This window comes from Haemaphysalis longicornis, unplaced genomic scaffold (assembly GCF_048455015.1).
Source record: "Haemaphysalis longicornis isolate Haplotype H1 unplaced genomic scaffold, Haemaphysalis longicornis Haplotype H1 scaffold_1, whole genome shotgun sequence".
In the NCBI taxonomy this organism is placed as follows: Eukaryota; Metazoa; Arthropoda; class Arachnida; order Ixodida; family Ixodidae; genus Haemaphysalis; species Haemaphysalis longicornis.
The window spans coordinates 227574358-227600395 of record NW_027526203.1 but is presented as its reverse complement, the minus strand read 5'-3'; the positions used below and the strand labels follow the sequence as shown (position 1 = coordinate 227600395).

General features: G+C 44.6%; 1 protein-coding gene across 1 annotated transcript in view; it reads left to right on the top strand.

Annotated features, from left to right (window-relative positions):
- Positions 1-24482, top strand: part of LOC144142507 (nose resistant to fluoxetine protein 6-like) — a 61203-nt gene extending 36721 nt beyond the window's left edge. The window contains exons 11-15 of the mRNA XM_077674067.1: positions 683-805; positions 2918-3038; positions 10925-11114; positions 15557-15699; positions 22930-24482. Of these exons, the coding sequence (XP_077530193.1) occupies positions 683-805; positions 2918-3038; positions 10925-11114; positions 15557-15699; positions 22930-23211 (859 nt within the window). The 3' untranslated portion in view covers positions 23212-24482. The remainder of the gene's footprint in view (positions 1-682; positions 806-2917; positions 3039-10924; positions 11115-15556; positions 15700-22929) is intronic.
- Positions 24483-26038: the final 1556 nt, after the last annotated feature.

Here is a 26038-nt window from a genome sequence, read left to right as displayed (position 1 = left end):
CGCGGAAGCCACACCTCGTGCGTGCGGCCCAGTCGACAACGCTTGCTGCTACAACGCTAGACACGTTTAATCCCGGCCGCGGCGGCCGCTTTTCTGATGGAGGCGAAAAGCAAAAACGCTCGTGTGTGCGATATTTCGACGCACGTTAAAGAGCCCCAGGTGGTCAAAATTAACCCGGAGCCCCCCACTACGGCGCGCCTCATCGCCTGCGTTGCGTCGGCGCGTTAAACCCCACAATCAATCAATCAAAATCGTTTAATTTACTCCCCCCCCACCCCTGAATCGGTTCATTTTTTCAACAAGTAGCACCTGCGCGTGTGTACAAACGCATGCACGCACACGCACGCAGACGAGCACAAAACACACGGGAACACGAAAACACGTGCGCGCGCATAAAGGCTCTTGCTGTTTGCGACGCGTGTTCGGCATGCGTGTTTCTCCCTTGGGCTCACTCGGAGAAAGTGCGAACAATTGGCGCGTCATTTGCTATCGGCCACGCAGGCTGTTTGGCAAACCTACATCGGAAATTTTCCTGCTGACCTACGACTCCTGCCAACGACGCAGCTATGGGCTGAAGAAAAAAAAGCTAGTGCTAATTGAAAACACGCTTTAAATACACTAAATGGACCAAATGAAATATGATTTTGCAGTTTTCTTTTTGCGTGCGCATGATTTTTCACAGTCGCAGACGCCTGGCAGTCCTTGCGTTCATGATTCTTGCCCTGTTTGGATGCTCCGTAGCAGCGTGGCAAGCCAGGAGAGGGGACATCGTACCGTTCATGGTCTTTTTGGCGCAATCTATTACGTAAGTATTTCCCATCTTTCAAATATGTGTCCTTAGAAACAAGCGCTTTGTTTTTAATAAGGCGTAAAACCAGACTGTCTCACCGGTACATGGGAGTGGAATATCACCCATTTTATGGGAAAGCACCTATAGGTAGCCTCCTTTGCTTCCTTGGCAACTCAATCGGTCAAATCACGCAACATTCCCCGATGTTTCAATATTGCGTGCACTTGGATGGATGCCCATTAGAGGGTCATCAAATCGCTGCGAATTGTCGAGACAGCTTATAGACGTTCTGTGGATCTGCCTGCCATTGAACTAAAGACTAATCATACTAACAATAGCAATAATAATAGAAGAAGACGAAGAAAAACAAGAAGAGGGGCTGGCGGCTTGGTCACCGTAAAAAGCGGCCTTATTTTAAGTTCACACTTCACAGCATCCAAGGTCAAAAAGAGTGGAAACTAGCAGTGTTACAAAAAGAAAATATCAGAGTGAATTCCTATTCACATGGGTTTCATAGGAACACAGGATATCATGGAGAATATAATCAAATTTGCCTTCTCCAGATGGATAATACTATGGTCGCAAGTATAGTCGCGAGAGTAAGTATCAAGAAAAGACTTCTGCCTCAACGAAATACAACATCGGTGTGTTTTGCTGCTCGCCCTTACCCAGTACGCCATTATGAACAAGCATACCGATTAGAAGGACGTGGAGGGTAGAAAGACTTTGTGACTTTCATAATTTTCCCCTGTACCGAGTCGAACATGCCATTGTGTGTGAGGAACAACAAAGCTTTCTTCCACAAGAGCGTGTATATCAGAGGCGTGAGTTGTTTTTGTAGGAGAGTTGGCAGCTAAGTATCGAACGCGATCTGCTAGGCTTTCCGGCCTCAACCACGACGAGTCCAAGGAGAGTACGTCTAGCGGTATCATTGGGTGGAAAGAGTTCTTGTCGTACATACGTGAGGTCAAAGTTTTCGCCAGTGGTAGTCAGCCCCAACATTTTGTGGTAACAAAGAGCGGGTTCTGTCTTGCTATACATGTCTGCCACAGACTACAAAGAATTGGTAACGCCAGGTAACCGTCCCGTGAGCAACGGTGAGCTGAAACTGGTTGATAGGGACACATCGCATGAACAGCGCAAACGTCGCATGGAAGGCGAAGTAAGGCACTAACAGAAACGCTGACAAAAGCTTTAGGTTTGCGTTCTTAGCACCTTGTGTGTGCACGGCATTTCGGACATTTACAGTTTTTCATTTACAGTTTTTCATTTACATTTACAGTTTTTCAAGCATTCGGACATTTACAGTTTTTCATGACTATCTTGTGATGGGGACGCCATATGTTGCTGGATGCAAGTACAGTGTATACAGCATCCGTAAAATTACAACTAGCTTGTGCAAGCGTGAACGGCAGGCAACATTATTTAACTCCCTATCGGGAACACATGCAGGGGATCTAAAAAAGGGTCATTTTATCTTCAGGTTATGAAATATGGCTCTGGTACAGGAAGGCAAAATGTACTAAAAGTAGTATTTTATGTTTGATCTGTATTTTTATTTTTAAGTAACCAGACGCCGCTGCCCCCGATTGACCTACTTGCCTTTTCAAAGAGTTTTTGCAAGCGTGGGTTAAAAAAGCAGAAAGAGAATCAGCGTAAGCTGAGACTGCGGTTTCCGAAAATGCACGATTTGACTTTCACATAGTCATCGGTTCATCCACGGCATCTACCTGTGCAGTATTGCATGTTCCATAACCCAGTCCTCGGCCAGCTCGTGCTCCAGAGTTCCAAGCACGATAAACTCCGTACATGTACCGTATTGTCACCTGCGCTTCAAGCTCCGCTTTAAATAAAGCGCAATAGCGAATTAGTTCCCGATGTTAATTGCTTATTTATGGAGTTGTGCTAAGAAGCGCCCCTTAAGGACGCTTATACCTACCATTTATTCGTCCTTGGAGCCAACGAACTCCTCCTGAACACCGACTGGAATGGCGATAAGTGCTTCCCTGAATATATTGACGGGCTTGGTTTTGGGAGCACGGAAGGTTTTTTGCTTGTGACAGGATAAGGGATTAGCCGGGCGAGATTTTATTTGACGTTTCATACTTTCCCCTTTTTTTCTTGCAGGGTTATCAGGGATACTGTGAACGACTATTACACCCTTCCCTTCTACCACGCAGTGTGCTACTTCACAGGTTGCATCACATACATCATTGCGGGAAATTTTAGGCAGCACAAAGTGTCCAAGGTGAGCATCACAACGTCATTTAAAAAAAACAAGAACACATTCGTCCCCTCATTAAATACCAAACTTAGTTCGGTCTCTATTTTTTCTAAAGGAGGCAGTATACTATTTAGACATAACTTTTGTTTTATGTATACTAGTTGTACTTTGGAACTGCGCTACGCATACTTTAAAGATCAAACACCAAAAAATATTATGTTGATGTCATTAGTGTTGTTTCTACTTTCCGACCCAAGACGCAGCGGTGGCATGCCGTAAACTGTATTTGTATTTGGTTCAAGAATACTATTCAGGCAATTATCAAGCCGGCGCCACTCGTGTTTACAAACCAATACGCGGTGCCAGCATGACGAACAATTATACTTATAATGCTCACCACAGTTATGCACACATCGATTATTTATTCGAGCATGTTGGTTTACCGAGACCAAAGTTCAAACCACCGCTTCAGTAGAGCAGAGAAAGTAGCCTAAACTTTTCGGCTGTCGTGTGTGTATGTAGCCATTCTTGGGTGATGATTCGCGGTGTCATTTAAAGGGGCCATGCGGACAAAGCACAAGTTTGGTTCATTCGAAGTATTGACTCTTTATAATTATACTAAAACCACTTTTAATGTTTTAACCTAAACTTCGCTGAAATCAGCTATATAAATAGGAAAAAAGGGAATGGTCATGCGACTCACTAGGTCATTTCCAGCACTAGAACCTATGGCGCCATATACACTAATGTGCGATTGGCTGCGGCCGGCAAAAGCAAACGCAAATTAGGCTGAGCTTATAAGCTTACAAAGCGAGATATTTTCGCTTAAATGCAATGCATATTCATTCTACAGCAGTAAGAATGGTGGGGTAAACAATAAAAGTTACGAAAGTACAAGGAAACACAGAAGTACGAGTGCGTACTGATGTTGGTACTGCACGCATTATACTTGTTATAGCTGCACAGCAGTCCGGCGCTTTGGGGTTATCTTACACGACACTGGCCGATTGGGGTAAGCGACATTGTCTTACGTGACCCTGTTTTTGGAGCATACCCCATGTTTTACTACACGATTACTACCTTCCGTAACAAAAACAAAGCAGGTGCAAATACGGTCCGAAACAAAGAAAAGGCAAGCAGAGGTCCCACACAGCATGGCGGTGCCACGTAGGAGGACTGACGGTAAACAAAGCGCTTCGCAGTACGCTGCAAACTAAATAGCGCACTAGCGTTCGTTTAAAAATCTGCCCTGGTTACGTCATCGACGACATCACGAAACGTGATTTGGCGGGAGAATGAAAATGGTAAATTAAATTGATTAATTTCTCGTTTGCTGGCGGGCAAGCGCTGCGAGCACTATAAAGCACTAAATCTTTCCAATACTACAAACTTGTATTTTGCCTGCCCTTTAAACAAGAGGAAGTATACCTTTTCAGACCTTACCGATGAGGCCCCGGAGGCCTTTGCGTGGCTCAGTTGCCGCGTAGCTTGGGTTCAAGAAACGCGAATACTGAGCCTCTCGTGTTGGAGGGGGCTTATCCTTTCAAGGAAAATTGAAAGCCATTTATACTCAGTTCGAAGCGGCTCGCCGTTTCCACCCGCGACTCTGCGAAGCGCTGTTAGTTGGACCATAGGGCACGAGTTAATTTATGTTTACCACTTATTTTTCTGGAGACCGTGAGAAGAAACCAGTGATTAGTACACTAGGTTGCTATAGCTTGAAACATGGTGGTTCCATTGATTTTGGATGTAAGGTGCGGTGAACACGATTTCTTTGTGTTATGGTCTCTTGTAGGAATGTGTGGGAACCCTCATGAAAATGGACATTGAGTTTTAATAGACCCCCAATTGAGTTCCTATAGAGTCAATAAAAAGTTAATTAAAACTCATCGCTTATAGACTGTGCTCGTTAAAAAGTCAACAAACATTGTATTGCACAAACTCAACCAACATTTTATTGCCTTCAAGACAGTGAGTTTTAATACACTTCATATTGCGTTTCTTTTGAGTAAACCAAATCTCCCATCTTAAAGACTGTGGCCAATATAAAATCAATTAACTGTTTATTGCAAAAATGCAACATGAATTTTATTGCCTTCACTGTATCGAGTTTTTACATACTCTGTATTGACTTTCTATAGGATCGATCGAACTCGTAATGTGTGGACTGTGGTCATTAAACAGGCAATAAACATTTTATAACGAAGACGCGGCAAGCATCTTATTGCCTTCATTATGTTGAGTTTCAATAGACTCTGTATTGGGTTTCTATAGCCCACCCACGGAGGTCTGGTGTGGGCTGCTATTGCGCCGCCTGCCCTGCCCCATCTACCGAGATCGCGCGACGGACGTCCCATCACTTCGTCTTGGGAGCACTTGTGAGCGGTGGCGCCTGGGATGGCGGACATCACCACCGGAGTGTTCGAGCCCCTTCAAAGCTCCTCTGTTAAAACTTGCCAGAAAACCTGACTCACAGGCAACAGGATATTACGACTATACTCAATAAGAATTTTATAGAAAGGGAATAGAGATAAATTTAATAAAAACTCATCAGACATTCTGTTCAGATTTAGCTCATATGCAACAGGTTGTGATGACTGGGCACTATAAGAATTTTATAGAAATCTAGTTGAGAAAATTTAATAGAAACTCGTCAGAAACTCTATTCAAAGCTGACTCACACGCAACAGGTTGTTACGACCATACTCAAACACAATTTTAAGAAAGCTAATGCAGGCAAATTTAATAAAAACTCATCAAAAAGCCTATTCAAGCTTTATTCACACGCAACAGGATGTTACAACTATACTCAATAAGAATATTATAAAAATAATTGCCATCAATTTAATAAAAATCCGCCAGAAACTGTATTCAAACCTGACTCCCATGCAACAGGCTGTTGCGACTGTACTCAGTAAGAACTGTATAAAAAACTTATTCAATTTATTTTATAAAAACCCCATAAGAAACTCATAAGGAACTACATTCAGAACCGATAAGGTCTACTGACTTGGCTCTATAGACTTTTAATTAAAACGCGGTGGCCAATTTGTAATGGAAACTCAATAGAAATATTCTATAGAATGTTGACAAAAAGTTTATAAAATTCTTTTGAGCAATCTCTATAACAAGTTTATTAAATCCTGGTAACCATTTTTATGAGGGAAGTGATAGCCCAAAACCAAGTTTAACTGGAAGGTGTACATCGAAATTTCCCAGAGGGGGGAATAGCGTGGACTGCCCGAAGTGTTGTACTTCGTGCGGATGAAGGACGGTACGAACACTTGGACAGCTTCGTCACACGAAAGAGATAACGAAAACATAAGTGATCACTCTGACGCAACTGGGGTAATTTGCATCACCACCTTGCGTGCGTTCTGGCCGCTCGGAGCGAGATACGCAGATAAAACAGCCACAGTGAAAGCAGGTAAGCGACAAACGCAAGTCGTCGCGCAATGCTCCCTTTTCTACATCTTTAAAAAGTTTCAAGGCATCTATTGAAATGACACAGAAGCACCTTTCATATTCATCACATCTCTTTCAGTACTGATGGCTGTAAAGATCTGTGGTTTGTTCAAACTATTTTTGCGCTGTTATTAGGTAATTGATTGTGGGGTTTTCGCGCCGACGCTACACAGGCAATGAGGCGCACCGTAGTGGAGGGCTCCGGATTAATTTTGGCCACCAGGGGATCTTTAACGTGCGCCGAAATCTCCAACACACGGGTGTTTTTGCTTTTCGCGTCCATCAGAAAAGCGGGCTCTGTTATTAGTTAAGGTGACAGCTTGCTTCACGTAGTTCCAAGTTAAGCACATAGTTCTACTTGGTTTCAGAGGCAGGGGAGGTAGCGTGTATCTACGGGCAGTAACTATGCAACACAAATTACGCAAATAAGCTTGAGTGTTGGGAAAAATAATTGCTGCAGCGTTCGTATTCAGGTTGTCTCCTTGCTCTTCACGGAATATCATTTTCTGCAAGTCTCTCTACGTTCTTTAATAGTCCGACTTTTGAGAGAAATTGGCCGAGATGTCAGATGTTCTACGGATTTTATCTAAAGTATTTATGTGATCTAAGCTATTTTATGAAGGCAATAGTCTATATGCAGCAATTTTTTATCTTAGGTACTGTCCTGTCCAGAGACCTTTGTCGAAATCGCAATGGTTTTGTGTTACCAATCGTCAAACATTGCCGCCAATAGAAGCAGACATGTAATGGCTTCCATCCACACATCTTAAACGTGGTATTGAATACAAGGCAGGATTTTGTTTCCAATACTTGATCTGCACAACACTTATTTCAGAACACTTGACAACGTTGGAATAATCACTAATTAAAGTAGTGCATGTCGGAAAAGCTGGACATGCTTGAATTGAAGTACGAGGCAGGGACCCTGTGGTACCTCTTGCCCCTTAATTGCGTTGCTGCTCTCCTACGATAGGTCAATTAAGCTCAAAAAGCATGCAATTTGACGGTGTCACATCTCATGACGTTTGAGGATTCCGAGCGGCGACTCTGTTGACAATGTGATTACGCACGAGATCAGTGACATGGCGGGTAGTTCGGTCGGTCGGCCAGTCGGTCCAACGCTGTGGCTGACACCACCAACATACGCATGAAGCTATGATGTTCCCGTCAAGTGGTACGCTCAGAGGGAGTTCTTTTTAAGCGGTACCTGTGTTTGCGGTGCAATTCATTAGGCTCGGAAGGGGGGTGGGGGGGGAGGGTGTAGACGCATCTAGCAAAAAGATACGGCCACGGAGTGAGTAGCGACACGTGCGCTCTTGTGTGCTTGTTTTGCTTGCATATTAGAGTACCCGAGGACGGGGTATGGCAAAATCGCCTGTAAAGGCAATTTAAGTCCCAAATCAGCGAGTTGTTTCTGTAGCTACAAAAGCCTATCGTGGAAAGATCCATGAAGGAGAGGTGACAAAGAATATATGAACGCATACTGAAAGCAGCTGACAGAACTTTTCGCCATGTATATAGTTGTGCCAATGGCGCTGTCAATATTCTATAAAACGACCACCGTACGGTAGACCAGTGTGAGTAGTAATGTTTATTTTTTGTCTTTATTCTCTAAATTTATTTCTCGTGGCGCCCATGAGGGGAACTGTAGCAAGAATTCTTAAAAAACTCAACACCAGTCGGGCCGCTGCTTGTAAAATAAGGGGATGGTACACTGTCCTAATCTTGTGTAATCAAGAGTTTTACGTACATCCTTAACTGTAGTTTTACTGAATTTCGACCTGTGCCCTAGTTTAATTCACCACGGCTGGCTGGGTCCCAGGGGCCGAATTTCCTTAAAAATGGACGTCGTTTTGAAACGGCGCTCTGGTTTTGCATTGCAAATACATGCATTCTTGGGATGGGGCATCGCTTGGAGAGGCAGGAAGCGTAGCAAATGCCTGGGCTTGGTGAGGTGCTCATATACCTTTACAGTGGCGCAAAGCCAGCGCAAAACGACGCGTACTGACCCTCGTCGTTTTGCGCGTCGCTTTGCGCCATTGTCAAGGTGCATGTGCACCTCGCCAAGTTGCATTGTCAAGGTGCATCTCGCCAAGCCCCATGGCATTTGCTACCGCTTCCCACCCCTCAAGCGATGTCCCAGCCCAAGAATACATACATGCGCATGCCAACACAAGAGCGTCGCTTCAAACCGACACCCGTTTTTTAGAGAATTCAGCCGCAGCTATACATCTTCGTGTTCGGCACCAGCGAGAGAACGAAATAGCTTACTAAGCGGTTACGCTAAAGAAAATGTCCTTTTATAACTGCGTCTTCTTCAAACAAGTCACTGGCTAAGCAAAGGGTTAAAAAAATTATTCTAAGGTTCGCAATGTGCAGCTGAAACACAAAACTGGTTAAAATGACCCACAGAGCAGGCGCTCTGGCAGCAGATGTTAAGCATGAGACCCATTCCGGGTCGTTTCGACGGATTATATGTGAGGTCTAAAGCAATTTAGTGGCTTTGACATAAAAGGTGGTGCGTGAAATTTACACTATAGATCCAAGGATTCGAAGCTTAACGTGGGTGAAGTGTACGCTTTAAACAACACCCATGTGGTCGCTTCCCCACAATTCATGTTTGTAGCCAATCACTGCGATGAATCGTTTCAAATTTGGGGGGTTCAACGAACTGAAGCGGGTATGAGGCGCGTGTTAGTGGAGGGCTCCGGATTAAGTTCGACCACCTGGGGATATTTAACGTGCGTCGAAATCACGACACACGGACGGTTTAGCTTTTCGCTTCCGTCTCAAAAGCAGCCACCGCAGCTGAGATCGACTCCGTCTCCTTGGAATCAGCGGCACAACGCCTTAGCCGTTGCCCCACCGCGTCGGGTGATGAATCCCGGAATATAGGCCTTTGAAGTGGCCCGAAATACCATTTACCTCACAAATGTGATCTGAACAGTAACACTGCGCACTTCATGAACGACATTTTACACAGCGTGATCTTACAGCACACGAACGTTTTTGTCATATAATATGCCGATCCACTACGTCTGCTTAGTGCACCGCTTATATCACATTTATTGGTTACTCGAGTCTGGAAAATGAACCAAAGGGATTTATTGCAGGCTTTGGTGCTCAACCTGGTGAGCCATGAAGGCTGTAGCATTTAGAACGGTTTGCAGTAGGTCGGATTTTTAATGTTTTCTCTATTTCCTTCGTGCGTGGAAGCACTTCAAAGCCATGGCTGTCGGCAGCACAGGACAGTTCACCATGATGTATTCAACGTGGCAAATACATTTTTAAATCCTTGCAATGGATTGTGGCACCGTTTTCAAGCTACTTTTATTGTTGAAACTGCAAAATGGACGACATCCAACCCCGCGAAAGTGGATGTCCGGCGCAACTGTTGTAAACCACTACACATGCTGCTGGGGCAGGGTATTAAATGTTCCTCGTTGTCTCGGCGGACTTGTCGCTTGCCCTCCGCTTCTTTGGCGGCAGATCCTCGGTCCTGACGCATGCGCTCCGCGTCTCAGGCGACAACTCCTGGGTCGTGCCTAGCCTGACGCATGCGCGAGCTTTCGAATGACGTCACACCTCCCCTCCTTTCAGGAGCAGCTGCAAACCTAATATTTACGAGAAGACGTGGTTCGGGGGTTCTCATTTGTCACCGGTGCCTTATCATCCATCATGCGGTTTCGATGCTTGTTTTGTAGGTTTTCTTTGCACGAATACTGAGCTGTGTGCTGCACGCCTGGTTAGCCTGACGCCTGCGCTCGGCGTCTTGGGCGAGGACTGCTGGGTCCTCTCTGGGTTCCTTGTTTACGACACGAAATTTTCCGACCAATCAGATGCTAACGGCTTCACTGTAAAATAAATTGTCCAATTACGGCGATACGGACGCTCTGACGCAACGCTGCAAAATAATTAGGTGATTCTGCTTAGCCAAAAGCTGGTCAACGGTGATTCGCTGCGCCGAAAAGATCATAGCCATGCAGGATTTCCCTGGGAAAAGGGATCTACACTGTAGCATTGTTCAATGCAAAATGTCATGCTTGATTTGCGTAACGTCATAGCGTGGAGCACATTTTTAGGGCAAAATTATTTGATTGGTCTAATAGTTGGCATACTTTGTCATTTTTATTTTCATTATTGGCCATTGCCGTGGGTGGTGGTAGACTAATATTTGTTTATATAGGTGCACGTGAGTCAACAAGGGAGGCCAGGTCGCTGAGTAACGCAGGGAAGGAAGAAAACGTTTGCAGAGAGTTTGTTTTGAGCAAGAGACCTCATAAACGCAAATAAGTAACATTTGGCTCATATACTTGGTGGAATCTTCATATAACGACTGGGGGTGTTGAATTGACATCTTCCATGGAGCTTCCTAATTGCAAACTAAAGCGTTTGAGATGCCCTTTAGGAATAACACGAATCCCGGATTTATTTCTTTTTTGCAGGTTGTTCAAGCTATCGGGTGGGTCGTAACCTTCCTCTTCGGTGCCTGCTGCGTGTTAATAAAGGCTACATTCTACAGCGGTGACGCTCCAACTACAACCATGGGAAGGATGTCCACAGCCTTCTTCGATCGAATCATGTGGTCGCTGTTCCTCGGGTGGATAACCTTGGCTTGCATGTCAGGACGTGGAGGTAGGTGGGACGCTGTTTTTCTTTATGAACTACTACACACGAGGTGCCTATCAACCCACGTTTCACTCCAACCACCCCTCCGCATAGAAAAGTTATTCGTAGGCGTCAAAGTCGTCCCGAGTGAGGAGTAAAGAAAAAAATGACCGGCGACAATTCACATGAATACGGTGTGGTTAGCGCTAGCAGTATGATACCGATTGTGTGAGGGATCTGTGTTGACCAGCTTTGTTCAGTTCACCCCCGTTGCAAGTAAAGAACACCATAACCGTACATGTAAAATTTCTTCCCTCAGATTTCATCGTGCGTTATGTGTAATTACCAGCGCGAACTCCTATTCACCGGTTTCAGTCTCGGATGCGGCTTAGTGAAGCTAGTGTACTTAACATTACAAGTTTAAAGCCATGCCCAACTGCTACCATGCTTTCCCGTGTGTTACTGTAGAGTTGTGATCTCATTTTTGGACCCTGGTTATCCGTTACACTGTCCACGTGACCTTATCGAACTGGACCGAGATAGATGGGCTTTGAATGCAGGTCAGAAGAATGCCTGAATATCCAGGAAAATATGTTCTCTTGTTATCTGTCGAAAGATCAGTAGGAAATAGGCGCCTTATTTTATCACGTGAATTGTATTTTTTGTTCTGGCACTGCGAAAGGAAGGCTGGAAGAGGTATCTGAATTTCACGGTGAAGAAACGTCGAATAAAAGAAAAGCTCACACCTAGCTTTGATGCTATGCTCAAATTTGCTGCCTTTTCCGCATTTCATTAGTTGGTCATCAGTTTAACAATGTAACTACACCTCTGTCAATATATTTTTCAGCGTAAAACTCACTCCGTAAATAAATTACCAATTAAAGGCAGCTTAATACCAAAAAAAAAGCTCTCTAGGAAACTTTTAATACAGCTGCATTGATCCTAGTCCCATGCTGAATAATAAAAAAGCTGAAACGGAAGTACGCGAGCATGGCGGATAAGGTGTGGTGCAGTGTCCAATGAGCTAGTTTGTAGTAAGCCTATGATGTGACCCTTGGTACCGTGCTGGGGCTGCACTGTAGGACATTCATCCGATGAAAGACATCAGGCGCCTGCGAGCTTAGGTTTCGGCAGAGGACAAGACATCATACAATATTTCCATTTTGACTGAAGCGTCGCAGTCTGATCTGGAATGGCTGATGACCAAAGAGCGCTCTTAAATGGCCACTCACTTTGGCTTTTCTTGAACGACAGTTCTTTATGCATGCCTGGGGAGATAGGGGGGGGGGGGTGATTTGCACTGGGTCTCTTGAGTAACCGCGATGTACAGGTAGCGGAGAAGCGCGGGCACACGTCCGACGGTCAGCACCAGTAGCGGCGTAGGCGAGACCGCGCCGATTCCATCCTAACATCTCCCGTTTGTCGTCGCTTTTCTGGCACGAACAGGCAACGGCCGTGCGCGGAGGCTACTTGTTCCGTGGCGGGGGCTAATCGCGACTCTCTGTATCAGGAGCCCGCGGTACAGGAAGATATTCCTGCAGACTAATGAGCGCTCACCGAAAATAACAGACATAATGCAAGTTTATCAGGCATATTGAATGGGTTAGATGCTATATTCAAAGCACCGTGGGATACTCGCGCATTTAGTTTAATGGTACCTCGCCATTCCTCCGCAGTAGACCGAGTAGGGTGAGCCATGAATCCAGATTTTTAATTTCTTGGTTATAGGAAGCCCCCCTATATACTGCTCTCGTTTGCCGCCCTGAATGACCGGCGCCAACCTGCCCTCCCCTCTCTATTTCCCAAGAGCTACGGAAATGAAGGTGCTGTCATGATGTTTCTGTCGGAATTTCGACCGCAGACTCCGCGATTGCTCTATCGCAGCCCGCTGGTGCATGCATTGGATTAGCTGCGTTATTTGCTTTGCAAGCCATGTTCAAGGCCCCATACTGCTTTAGCCCGCCACATAGGTAACGTGACGGAGGGGCTTTATTCTTATCCTCGTGTTCTCGGGGCTCCAGAAGTGGAGGTGTCGATAAATCCGCGTGCTGCTCACTACCGCAACCGAGTGACCGCGGCACTCCGGTGCACTCAATGTTACCTTACAGCGTAGAAAGGCACAGCCAAAGAGCGCTCAGAACGCGCATATGAGTACGCATACGTCACCTGTGAGTATTCTCGATAAACGAAGATGGAAAGGAGCAGGTTTTCCGTATCAAGCGGGAGCGAAAAATGGCCGACGATGGCTTCTTTTCAAAAGTTCGCAGTATTTTAAGAAGCTAGAAGCTTCCGTGGACGTCATGGGAGGTCTTGAGGTCTAAAGGTAAAAGACCAAGAAACGCCTCATTCCTATTGCATGCTGCATGTCAAGCCTAATTAAACCAGAACGAAGCGTAAAGGAACTGCCTACAAAGAGGAGCGTGAAAACAGCAACAATGCGAATCACTTAAGCTCGTAATGTGCTAAAAATGTGTACGCCACAAAAAAAAAAAAAAAAGGTCGCAGAGTAGGTCTTAGCGTTTAAGTTTGCATAATGTTAGAGCCCAAAAAAAAAGGAAATAAACCCTAAGTGACAATTTTCGCATAGTGCGTAAGCATTCTTTCCAGCCGCTTTCCGCCGCCCATACACCCCTACTTATCAAAGTGTGACAATTTTTGGGAGAAGTGGCCTAAAGATGCTTATTCGTTAAAAGCCTGCTCTTAGGCGTGTCCATCGGCAAGCATCATTGACAGTGCACTATAAAGACAATCCAATGGAAACCACTGACAAGCATCTGGTAATACAACACCATGAAATTTGTATCTGCTTAAATGGCATCAGCTAAACTATTGCCTGCGACTTTGGGAACCATGTGTGTGTGGTTACGCAAGGCCTAGCGTTACGTAACAAAACGAACCGGGGCCGCAAGACCGGTTTTATCTAATTTTTCGCTACGGCCAAAGCAGCCCTTCCCGTTCATGCCGAAAAACTTCCGCAGGGCTGCTACCCCCCACTTCGCATTAATGCACATTAGCCCCGTGTACATGGACGCGACGGGGGCGGGGTGAGTTGAGTGGCGGGTTCAGCTTACCTCGACGCGTCCGAGTTTATATGAACCCGTCCAAAGAATCGAGGTGAGGGGAGCGGCGGGGTTCACGGAAAAGGGGCTACCGTATTTTCACGATTCTAACGCGCACCCTCTTTTGCTAAAAGGTAGCTTAATATTTGTGTGCGCTTACAATCGGGCTCAAAACCGAAATAGGCTTTAAAGGGACCAGCAGCATTGCCATGCGCAACGGACACGAAGTACCCGCAAAATCCAACTCAATCCAATAAAAACAATCCGTCAACACCACGTGAGTGAATTTCGGCGCACTGATTCCTCAATGGCATGCCGCATACCCTGGTCAGCTGTTGCACATTTTTTTGTGCTTCTGCTTAGCCCCTAACGCTTAGAATTATGAAGATCAAGGCACTTGAAATCGCAAGCAACTTCCGTGTTCCTCGCTATAACTTTATTTCCAGCAGCAGCTGGATAAGCAACCTTGTGAAGCACAATTCATTTTTGGCTTCCAGAGCTGCATGCCAAATAAAATCTCCCTCTTCCAGGTACGTTGTGTCATGTCTTTTCCATCTGCGCAGTACCGTCAGTGTCACATTTTTTTTTTTTCGAATTTTCCAGCGCGAAGTTACCCGCGCGTTACTATTGGGGGCGCGTTAGAACCGCGCAAATACGGTATTCTGCTCCCCGCGGCCCGCTGACTGAGCCCGACGAGCGAGCTAACCCACCCCCTGCCTCCGAGTTGACTGGACTCGCCGCGACGGCTCTCTGACCCACCCCGTCCGCTTATACATGGGGGTGTCGAGTCCAAAAAACCTGTTTATTTCGACTCAACGCGCCCTCGTCGGGTCAATGTAAACGGGGCTATTTACTAGCTGTGCTTGAGGGAGCAGGTTTATCTAATACCGAGTCCCGACAAATGTGACTAAAAAATTGGGTGTGCTCTATTTCTTTACGCATTTAAAAGCGTGCGTTTTAAAAGGGCTTGCAACACAGTTTCCGAGTTAAACAGTACTGGCATCTTCGTTAGTGTACTTTGTTCCTTTGATAACAGTTGCACCTCATTGGAGTGTGTTGTTGGAAATACACGATTCAAGAAAATAGTTTAATGCACGGGCGTTGTCATGCCAGAACATTCGTATTTGATATTTAGAGCCTCTTGTATACCGAAAATTCGGGTGCGCCTCTGATTTTTGAAGGTTAAAATGACCCGTATTGTGTTCAAGGCGGCACAACACCCTTGTTAGGATTTATGTCTGTTGAACCGTATCGTAGCCTGGTAGACGTCTCATAGCGGCATTGTGTGCCATAGGAGCATGATGGTGCTGTTTCATGCTGCACAGTGCCAGATCTAATTGTGCTGTGGGCGTCGAAGGACCAGCGTATCCCACAATTTATGGAGAGCTTTCCCGCATTTGCCGCTCGCAGGGTTCGTGTCTCGTTTCCTCTCCTGGAGCGCCTTCGTCCCCCTGAGCCGGCTGTCCTTTGCGGTTTACCTCATCCACTTCCCGTTCATCGAGTTCATACTGCACACCTCCAGAGAGCGGATATTCTTCGCGCATTTCAGTTTGGTAAGAACACATAGCAATGATACGTGGATTTTTTATGCTTTCTCATATTCCTTGCTGAAAGATAATCTAATTTTATAAGATAATATGTAAAGATAATATATAAAAGATAATTTGCGCTAAAAACAGCATTAGCCTGCAGCTGATTCAAAAGGTCGAAATAGGATCACTTTGGGTTATCACAAGTACGGCAGACCATTTAGCTCTTATGAAACCCGTTTATAAAAAAGTCCCTTATGCCCAAATAGCCTATGATTGGAACACATATGTTAAGCCTTGGAGATCACTAGCAAAAAGCCCAAATATAACTGTAAAGTTGGTGAGACGTTAGTGTAGTTCAAAGTGACGTTGGACTATATTAAACACCAGATCCGCCGAGCTGTCCAAAGGGGAACCACCCTGATTGGAAAGCAGATAACCAGGGAATGGGCAAGAGTTGGAGCATGGCAGGGAATCAGGTAGAGGGGTGGGGGGCATAGAGAGGCCCTTATTTGCCTCACTAATGACAAAGAAGGGCCGAATCAAGACAGTGGCAAATTGGGGTAATTACGAGATGCCTTTGTACGGCGGTGTGCTACTGTCGTCTGATAGCACTTAATAAAGTTGTTGCATGGATAGGTTATATAGTTGTTGCATGAATAGGTTATATTAACATAAACATGGCTGACGGTGACACCACCGAAAGGAAATTTTACTTATTATTTCACCTGAAAATAACATTCGTTTAACATTTTCGTTCAACTTAGCTCTTGGAATTAGAGCACAATAAATCTTGCCGTGTTTTTTATAGCATTTCTTGTACTCCTGCTTCATTTGCAACAAGCACGAGCAGAAACGCCGCTGCAGAAAGCTCTTATGTTACGCCAGGAAAGGGACTTTCGCATCTGTCGTCGGCTTCGCTTGGCTTGTTCTTCGGGCTGTTCGCTTACGTTCGATTACCTTTCGATGCTTCTGCACGAGATTTTATGTTTACGTAATTTTTCATTGTAACGTAAAACTTGAAATCGTGTACACATGCCCAATTCGTGATTTTTATAACGGTCGTTTTCTTATTACTACCCTTGGAGTAGCGTCACCGGTTTCGCGAGGCGCTGTGCAAGCGAGAGTAGGCAGTGCTGCTTCAACGTCCCCGCCAGCGCTGCCGGTAAACGCTTTCACTCTTCTCTTTGTGCCTCGAAGCACTTCGAAAGCTATAGGAACCGCAAGCTAATAATAAGACTATGCGATTTCTTCGTTGCTGCAGATACCCTTTCAGTTGCTCCTTTGCTTTGTTGTTACTTTCGCTAAAGTGACTATCGAACGCGTCTATGGCTGCAGCAAAAAGGAAGATGGCCAATAGCCGCGGCATGGCTTGAGGGACGTCACTCAAACCAGCAAACAATGAGCAGACCATACAAGAGAGGAAAATCTTCAAAGGGAGTTTCTAAATTATCTAGTGCGCGCAGAGCAGTAATACATATTGCTTTTGTTCATCCTGACCGTATATTCGAAGTATTGGACGTGTTTTTACTAATTTTTAAAGCATTCTAGGATTTGAAAAAAAGCTAAAAAAGGTGTTTGAAGAAGTTGCAGGAACATTTTATCAATGATAGCAAGTTTAGGGCTAGATGACTGGGCATTAGCGCTGTCTGGGGCGACCTTAGTGCGGTATGCCCTGGTCGTGGCTCTATTCTGGGGCTCTAGCAAGAGAGAGAGAGAAATAACTTATATTAACATAAAGGATTAGGGCACGGTGGGCGCAACCAGGAGGGTTGCGACCACTTCAGCCGCTTCAGTCACGATACAGTGCGGTATGAGTTGCTTTGAAGAGATCGAAAGGCAAAGGATTGCGCTTAGTGAGGCAAGCTTGTGGCGATAGAGGTAAAGAGATTGGGAGGGGAGAGAGATTTCTGGGCGATGTGGCTGCCGTCGGAAACGGATGGCGTGCATGCTCGCAGTGTGCAACGTGAACCGGACCTTGTCCGGAGAGGTGCGACGGATTCCAGGTGAGGTAGATGTCGGGAAGGTTGGGGTGGGCTTCAATGATACGTACAGGTGTGAGAGGAACGGCAGACTTCGTACGACCAAGTTAGTGACGTAGTCTAGGGCGGTAGTGGCTGCTTCTATGGCCGCTGGGGGGGGGGGGGGGGGGGGTAGGGGGGTAGTGGGGTAGTGGTGCGGATAGTTGCTGCCGAAAGGTGCTAAAAGACGTGGCAAACTACCGCGATGGCATAGGCTCGGTTTGAAGGGTACTTCGTGGCGTCTGCGTATTGATTGGGGGGATTAGTGGCGAGCAGTCGGTGCAACGAGGCCGCATGAGGGGCCCTACATGAATATAACAGAGAGCAACGAGCCGGCGTGATGTGCTCCCGGGTATGAGGCGGTTTGCCGATCATACAGCTGTCGGGCGGTGGAGTGTCATAACCCAGTTAACTGATAGGCATAGTTAAAAGCATACTCTCAAAGCATTTGGGGTTTTAAGAAAAATTACGTGGTCACCCATGTCCTCCTCATGCAGACACTCTTTTATCCTATTAGACTTTTCCTTTTAATTTAGAATTAGGCTTTTCCCCTAGGTCACTGGCCACCCTTTTTTAATCAGGTTTAGTCTATTCATATTACTAGCGACCGCAGTGCTTACGTGCCATCTGTTGGGACAGTGCGCGTCGTTTTCTTATCTTTTGTTTTTGTTGAGCTTGGAGCAACTCAACTCACATCTTTGGTTTTTATGTTTGTTTTATTCCCGCCTCTCTTTGACACCCTATTCAGCCTTTTTTTTCCCCATCTTCCAGCGCTACAAAGAACACTCTAAACTGTGCAAAGCAGAAATCGAGGCAGCCAAGGAAAAAATTTTCAACAACGATATAACAAACCTACTGCAGACCAACACGAGAAAATTTTGGAAAGTGATAAATCCAAAGTACTCATCATCATCGTCCATATCATAGTCTAAAAATGGTACAGACCTTTCCTCATCAGAGGCTGCAGAGGAATTCAATTCTGTTTTTTGTTCTGTGTTTACAAATGAAAGCCCATTACCAGCCACTCTTACTTTACAGTCATTAGATTCAGCAATGGATGACTTGCTTATCACTCAGGAGGGTATTGCTGCAGCCATTGATAGACTCCCGACCAACTCTGCACCAGGCCCCGATGAAATATGCACCAAACTACTAAAAATGACTAAAGTGGTCATATCCCCGATCTTAGCTGCTTTATTTCAGCAAGCGATAGACACAGGATGCGTACCGTTTGCTTGGAGAATTGCCCGTGTTATCCCCATCTTCAAGTCAGGCGACCCATCTGTGCCTCTTAACTACAGACCGATTTCCTTAACCAGCATAGTTTGCAAACTTCTAGAACACATAATATCATCTGCCGTAATGAGCTACCTAACAAAACAGAGCTTCTTTTTTTCTAACCAACATGGTTTTTGGAGAGGCCGTTGTTGTGAAACTCAGTTATTCGAATTAATGACTGATCTCCATAATGCAGTACATTCGTCCTCACAAATAGATGCTATATTCATAGATTTCGCCAAGGCCTTCGACAAAGTCCCTCACATCCGTCTAATGAAAAAACTTTCTGCTCTTAATATCAACCCTAAGATTAACAGGTGGATTAAGAACTTCCTAACCCATCGGTTTCAGTCAGTAACCATTAATGATCATTCCTCCTCTTTAGCTCAAGTAACTTCCGGTGTTCCCAGGGCTCAGTCTTGGGTCCTATCTTATTTTTAATATATATCAATGACATTAATACTAATATCTCTTCTACTATCCGATTATTTGCGGATGACTGCGTCATTTATAAGCAAATTAAAAACCCCCAAGATTTCTTATCCTTGCAAGCAGACCTTAATCAACTGACGAAATGGTGTAGGGATTGGCAGATGGAAGTAAATGTGCCCAAAACTAACGCCATAACATTTACCAAAACTAGCGCGTCTGAGCCCCGTCACTATTTTCTCAATAGTTTGCCTGTACAAACCGTAACCATGGTAAAATACTTGGGGGTCCACATAACGTCTGATCTAACCTGGAATCACCATATCGATACAATAACCAGCAAAGCTTCTAAATCACTCGGATTCATTAGGCGCAATCTGCATTCAGCTAACACATCCACAAAGCTTCTGGCCTACCAAACACTTGTTCGATCAAAGATTGAATATGCAGCGCTAATCTGGAACCCCCCATCAGTCGTATCTCGTAAATAAACTTAAGGCACTCCAAAATAAAGCTGCCCGATTCATTCTCAGGAACTACTCACGAACATCAAGTATAACAGAAATGAAACAATCCCTGAACTTACCACCTCTACAACAACGCCGGCTTTATAGTCTTTTATCGGTTTTGCATAGGCTATACCACAGCCAGTCTTCTTTCGCTACCTCGCACATAAGACCCGCTGGTTGCGTTTTTTCCCGTTTAGATCATGCATTCAAATTTCAACCAATATTCGCGCGTACCAACCTATTTTTCTTTTCGCCCCTCTTACTTGCTATTCGTCACTGGAATCAGCTCCCAGGTAACATCGTCACCCTCAGTAATCACGACTCCTTTATCAAAGAGTTGCAGTTATTCCTCAATGTATAAATCATTTTTCAGTGTTTGTGTCATTTTTGAACCTCTTAGATTGGTTCAATGTTCGATGTTTGTGTTATTTTGAACCTGGGTCATTTTTTATCCCTCGCATTTTAGGAATTGGATAACTGTAGTGCGCCTTTTGTGTACCCTTTTTTTGAAACTATGCATTTCGACATGAATGTATTTGTATTCGCATTTTTTTGGGTGTTGCTGTTTTTAATGTTGCAATATGTTCTTTTTTTCATTGCGACCCCTATGTAACGCCCGTAAGGGCCTTTAGGGTAAATGAATAAATAAATAAATAAATAAATAAATAAACAAATAAATAAATAAATAAATAAATAAATAAATAAATAAATAAATAAATAAATATTCAACGTGTATTACGAATGAAAACAATGGTGGTACCTCGGTGGTACCTACATTTTGCTTCAAACATTCCTCAGGTTCTTTTGCGCTGAACACTTTCGAAACGTATGATCTATGCCAGCAGTTTCAATAGTTCGGAACGCCTTGCCTGTATATACTTCGTGTTTGGGTATTTTTTTAAGTGATTTTTTTTTAGCCGTGGCCCCTTGTGAACAGCCTGTGAGCCACAGACCCCGGATTTTCGATGTAGAGTTAACTAAAGCTTTCGCAATAAAAGTTCAAAAAAACTGTTTTAAGGTACCTTTATGCTATATTATACAGGGATTCGGCTTCCCCACCCAGCAACGTTTCGAACAAAGAGAACAAGCCAGCTTCTAACCCATGACCGGAGAGGAAGTACAAAACGAGATATTTCATTTTAACTTTATTCGGACAAAAGGCGCTTTGGGTAAAGAGGCAAAATCCAGATTAACTCTGCCGGGTGGCGGTCTTCTCACATTTTCATGAAGAACCACAAGAAACTGAGGCCTTGTGGGTTTCAAGGGTTGGGAGCTTTGCGTTCTGGCAAAGCTCACAACCGGTCAGCATTTACAAGCAGAGTGCGACGGTTTTTTTATGATTGCAGAATGCTCTAAAATGTTCTCTCACATGTTTTTACGTTGCCACAGCATGTCGGTGTGCCGGCATACCCTAGTATTGCAATAACGGAAGTCAGATTCAACATAGAATGGCTCTAATCTGTGCGAGTTGGTATATATATCTGGATGATGCGTGGGTTATGCACCCGTCGAAGCGGTGGGGCGAATCTCGAATTCGCTAGATCGTAATAGCGATAGTACAAAAGCAGCAGCAGCACCAGGGGGTGTTACCGAGCCACCGCTGCAATATTCTCAAGAAAGCAAGAATTAGGAAAAACTTAGCTGCTTCGCTCTTACAACCATCCTACGGTTACGCAACTGTAGGAAATGTTTTGAGACTATTGGGGAGGTGTTACACGAAAGGATAAGGTGCTTGGTAAGAAAGTCGGTAAGCCAAAACAGCACACGGTGGTCTTTAAGCCCCATAGGATAAAATGCTAACATGTGGGCAAGCATAAGTAGTTATTTGTGCTATCCACTCATTCACCTACAGCCCACGGTCAAGCGTAGTATTTTTAGAATGTTAATTAGCGAATTTTGGTTATGAAAACCACGTGATCATGACACCCTCTTTTGGAATATCTCCGCTGCCCTTCACTACAGGGTAAAAGGAAAAAAGGAATTCATCCAACTGTCCTTTTCCTTTCGTTTCCGTTTCTCGGTTAGCGGTTGAGTTTCCACTATGGATGTTCACCAACCAGCTGGTCTTGCCATTTTACTGTTATGATTCTAAACACGCGACATTGTGCACTCCTGTCTGGATGGCCATTCGCGGGATTTTGTGAGTTTGGGAAACTTAAATTGTGCCTTCTGTGTCACACAGGCCGAAAATATACCGCTGCACTTTAGCTTCTAAAAAACTGTCTAGATATACTATTACATGAGTGGCTGCCCTGAAAATATGAGTCCCTGAAAATGTCGGGCAGTGTTCACTGCGTACCGTGCAGAAATAAACGTAAAAGATACTAATCGAGCTGCAAAAAAATGCCTACAAGTAAAGTAAGTCGGTGAGTCGATTTTTAAAAAACGAGAGCCCTTCCACTACTGTGAAAATAAAGCACCTTGAGTTATATGTGGTGACTTGCTATATTGACCGAACGAACCCGCATAAACATAAGATTTATATAAATTTAAACTACTTCTCACATAGTTTTTTTCGAGATAGTTTCGCTAAGATAAGAGTTACAGCCGTTTCTTGTAACCATATTCCCTACGTTGGCGATGCTTTATCTACAACAGACGGGAAATCTGTGACGTTCACAACTTCACTGTGAACTAACTAATAATGACAAGTGCATAAAATTCCGCGCAGTAATAGAGTCGTCTTAGCGGACAATTTCAATGCACGTTTTTCAAAGACACCAATATTAGAATGAGAGCTACAGAACATTTTACACTAGCTTTGGAGCCAGCGTGTGCGATTCTTTGTCGACTTAACCGAATAGACGCACGCAATTCTGGTCATAACACAGCGCAAGATAGCTTCGCTGTAAAACTGCCCTGTGAAGAAAACCGCGAAGCACCGTACTTTGAACCTAGAGCTCAGCACCGGTGTGGAGCGTACAGAATTTTGCTTATTGGTGCGTGACTTTTGCAATAATGTCGTGAACTAAACCTTATTCCTGGCTTCACAACGGTCGGCCTTCATTCACTCCTAGGTGACGCTGTTCTTCGGGGTGCTTGTGTGGAGCTACCTTCTGAGCTACCTCGCCTACATCATCTGCGAGGGCCCCACAACCAATCTGGACAAGCTGCTTTTCGGCGCCTCGAGCAGGCCACGAGCCAGCAACGAGGCGTCTGCACCCAGCCCGAAAGAAAACGAGGTTTCTGCACAGACCGGCGTTCCGGTCATCCAAATACCGCGTATCGTCTTCGACAGCAACGAAAATAGTGTGGCCAACGGAACGGACGGCCCGCGTCGACACGGCGTTTCGAATTAGCGGTTCTCTCGACCGCCGTCGCATGAACCAAGCACCGAACTCAGTAACTCAACACGCAGCGGCTGTGGTAACTGTGCGCCAATGCCGAACAATTTCAGCTGAACCTGCAACGGGGAAACGACTCTCCGATCTCGACGCGGAAAGAGAGACCGCTGAGTGGGTTGGCCCGTCCGAGCGTTATTTCTTCTCTGTGGCAGAACTGGCGCGTAGAGCTGTTTGTCCCACTCCTTGGCTTGGGAAATGGATAGTTACGGCATTCAAAGCTGTCAGTATAAGCAGTAATCCGGTTCCCTGCATAAAGACAATCACATGTGTATTCGGATGTATGGATGAGGATGCGGCCTTTCTCAAAACGCTGATAATTTTCTCAATCATCGAGATGTTACAACCGTTATCCCTGACGCTAAAGATCATTCGGCAGTATATATGAGTCCATGCCGTTGTTTGGTAAATGCGCTTCTGCTACCATTGATCTGCGAGAAATACCGCAAGGAGAAAGGGTGATTATTTTTGCCTTTTTTTATAAGGGCGTGTGTATCGCACGTGTCTGAGGTGAATACAACATTTCTTTTCCCAGTGGCTTGTACATAAAGGCAGGACGATGCCTATTGTTTGTTACTCACTGTAGAAAATGTATTTAGATGCGCCGAGTTTTACCATTGAAGACAAAGGTGTGACCTGCATAAGTTTTGTTTACAACGTAATACCATATTTCATGGCCGTATTGCCACTGAAGCAAGTCGTACTTTCATTCATCCCAAACGCACTCTTTACGCTGGTGTCTAGTGTTTCTCACGAAGTGTCTTCGAGACATGGAATAATTTAATTACAGGCTACTGTAGTCTGTTCTAGAAGGGTGGGCGGGAGGCGCAAATTGATTTCCCACCATTGCAGTCGTTTACGGGGTCGCTGTAGCTTCAGGGGGCTAATACATCGTCACTGTCTCTTAGCATGTCATACCGACTGGCTCAAACACATTCCACTGGTTTATGCAGTATAGCGTCGTAAAAGATATAAATTTAACTCTTGCGATGCGTTCTTCAAACAGGTTTTATCTGAAATACAGATGAACGCCTTCTTCCAATATCCTATTGGCGAAACAAAGAGTAATATTTAAAACGAGCTTTGTTGTATATACGTGTTGTTTCATTTTCAGATTTGATTTCGTTCCGGATGTGTCACCATCATTTCCCATTCTTTTCTTCATCTTGGCATAGAAACAAATGGTCGCTTGTTTTCAATAAATGTTGTTTGGCTATGTGTTGTATTAACACGCGTCTCCTTTGAATTTTTTTCGTGTTTACTTTACATGCGCATTTCAGTGTCCAGCTGTAACGTGCGCACACAGTGTACCGGAGAATTCACCTGCGAAGAAGCGTGAGTGTCTACTCACGTGTCTTCGCAGGTGAATTCTCCGGGGTCCTCGAAACCTCGTTAGCGTACATTCATAGCGATAAGAGCAAAATAGACAAAAATGCTGATAACGATTCACCAACTATAGAAGAATTGGAATTGGTGTAGGGGACGGGCGCGATACTTCAGATCCGCCTTCAGATCTTTTTTCTCCTCGAATCATCAGTCAGTGCGACTTGCGATTCGAGGATAAAAAGACCTGGAGCCAAATCACAGGTTCAGTGATCACGTATTGAAGGTGAGACAGAGATAGATAGATAGATAAATAGAGAGAGAGAGAGAGAGAGAGAGAGAGAGAGAGAGAGAGAGAGATAGAGAGAGAGAGAGAAAGCTTTAATTAATGCTGAAGAGGTTAGCACGTTAACAGAAGAACAGGCTACTTGAGATGCGATGAATAAAGTGGCACGACAAAGGAGAAAAAGAAGAAAGGTTTGTAAAAACTATAACGTAATTAAAGGAGCCATGAAGAGAAAATACAACTTCGTTTAATTTGAAAGAACTAGGATTCAGTATCTCACTCAGCTCCATTAGAGCCAAAAAATATGTTTTTTAACGAAAAAAAAGCAAGAAGTATTTAAAAACTTTCAAATTTTGCGCCACAGTGACGTGTTATGAGCAAGAATGACGTCACACGGGCCAACAATAAAGCATAATTTTCAGTGCGTTAACTGCACATTAGCATTAAAGTGATGCGGTCAAATGGAACTAGAGGCCCCATTACAGACGTGCAGTCATGTGTCGTCGCGACAGGTCAGTTAGGCGGCCGCCAATCGCACAAACAAGGTTCCGTGACGTCATAGAAAAGTTGCGGGAAATTGGCTAGGGGGTCGCGACTGCTTCACACGTTTTCTTTAATATCTCCGTTATTTATTCGAAGATTGCGATGATATTGGTATCATTGTTATCGGGACTAAGCAGTCTTTCTGTTAAACCCAACTTGTATTTTGTCTTCATGGCTCCTTTAAATAAAAAACAAAGTAGTTGGGAAAAGAAAGAAAAGCATTTACTCCACCAAGAGAACCCCATTAAACAACTTTCAAGACTAGAAAACCTCGTCGAATTCGGAAGTGGTTATGAAACTCAAGAGAACACCTGTCCTTGTAGCCTCGTCAGCGTGACTACTTTATGGTCCGGAAAGCTCTAACGCATTCCCCCATCGTGGTCGCATAAGCACACTTGTTTTTTTTAAAGACGATAGCATTTCTTGGTCTACGTAAACGCAGAAATTTTGGCCTGTCTGTCTGTCTGTCTGTCTGTCACTCGATTCGCCAAAGTGTTAGAGAAGCTGCGCAATAGTCTTATAAACGCACAGACAAATCTAAACGTCTAAGTTCGGTGTCAGCGTTCCTAATTGTCAACATTGTTGAACAAGATCAAGATATTACGCAAATGTAAGGCAGAAAATCAATACACA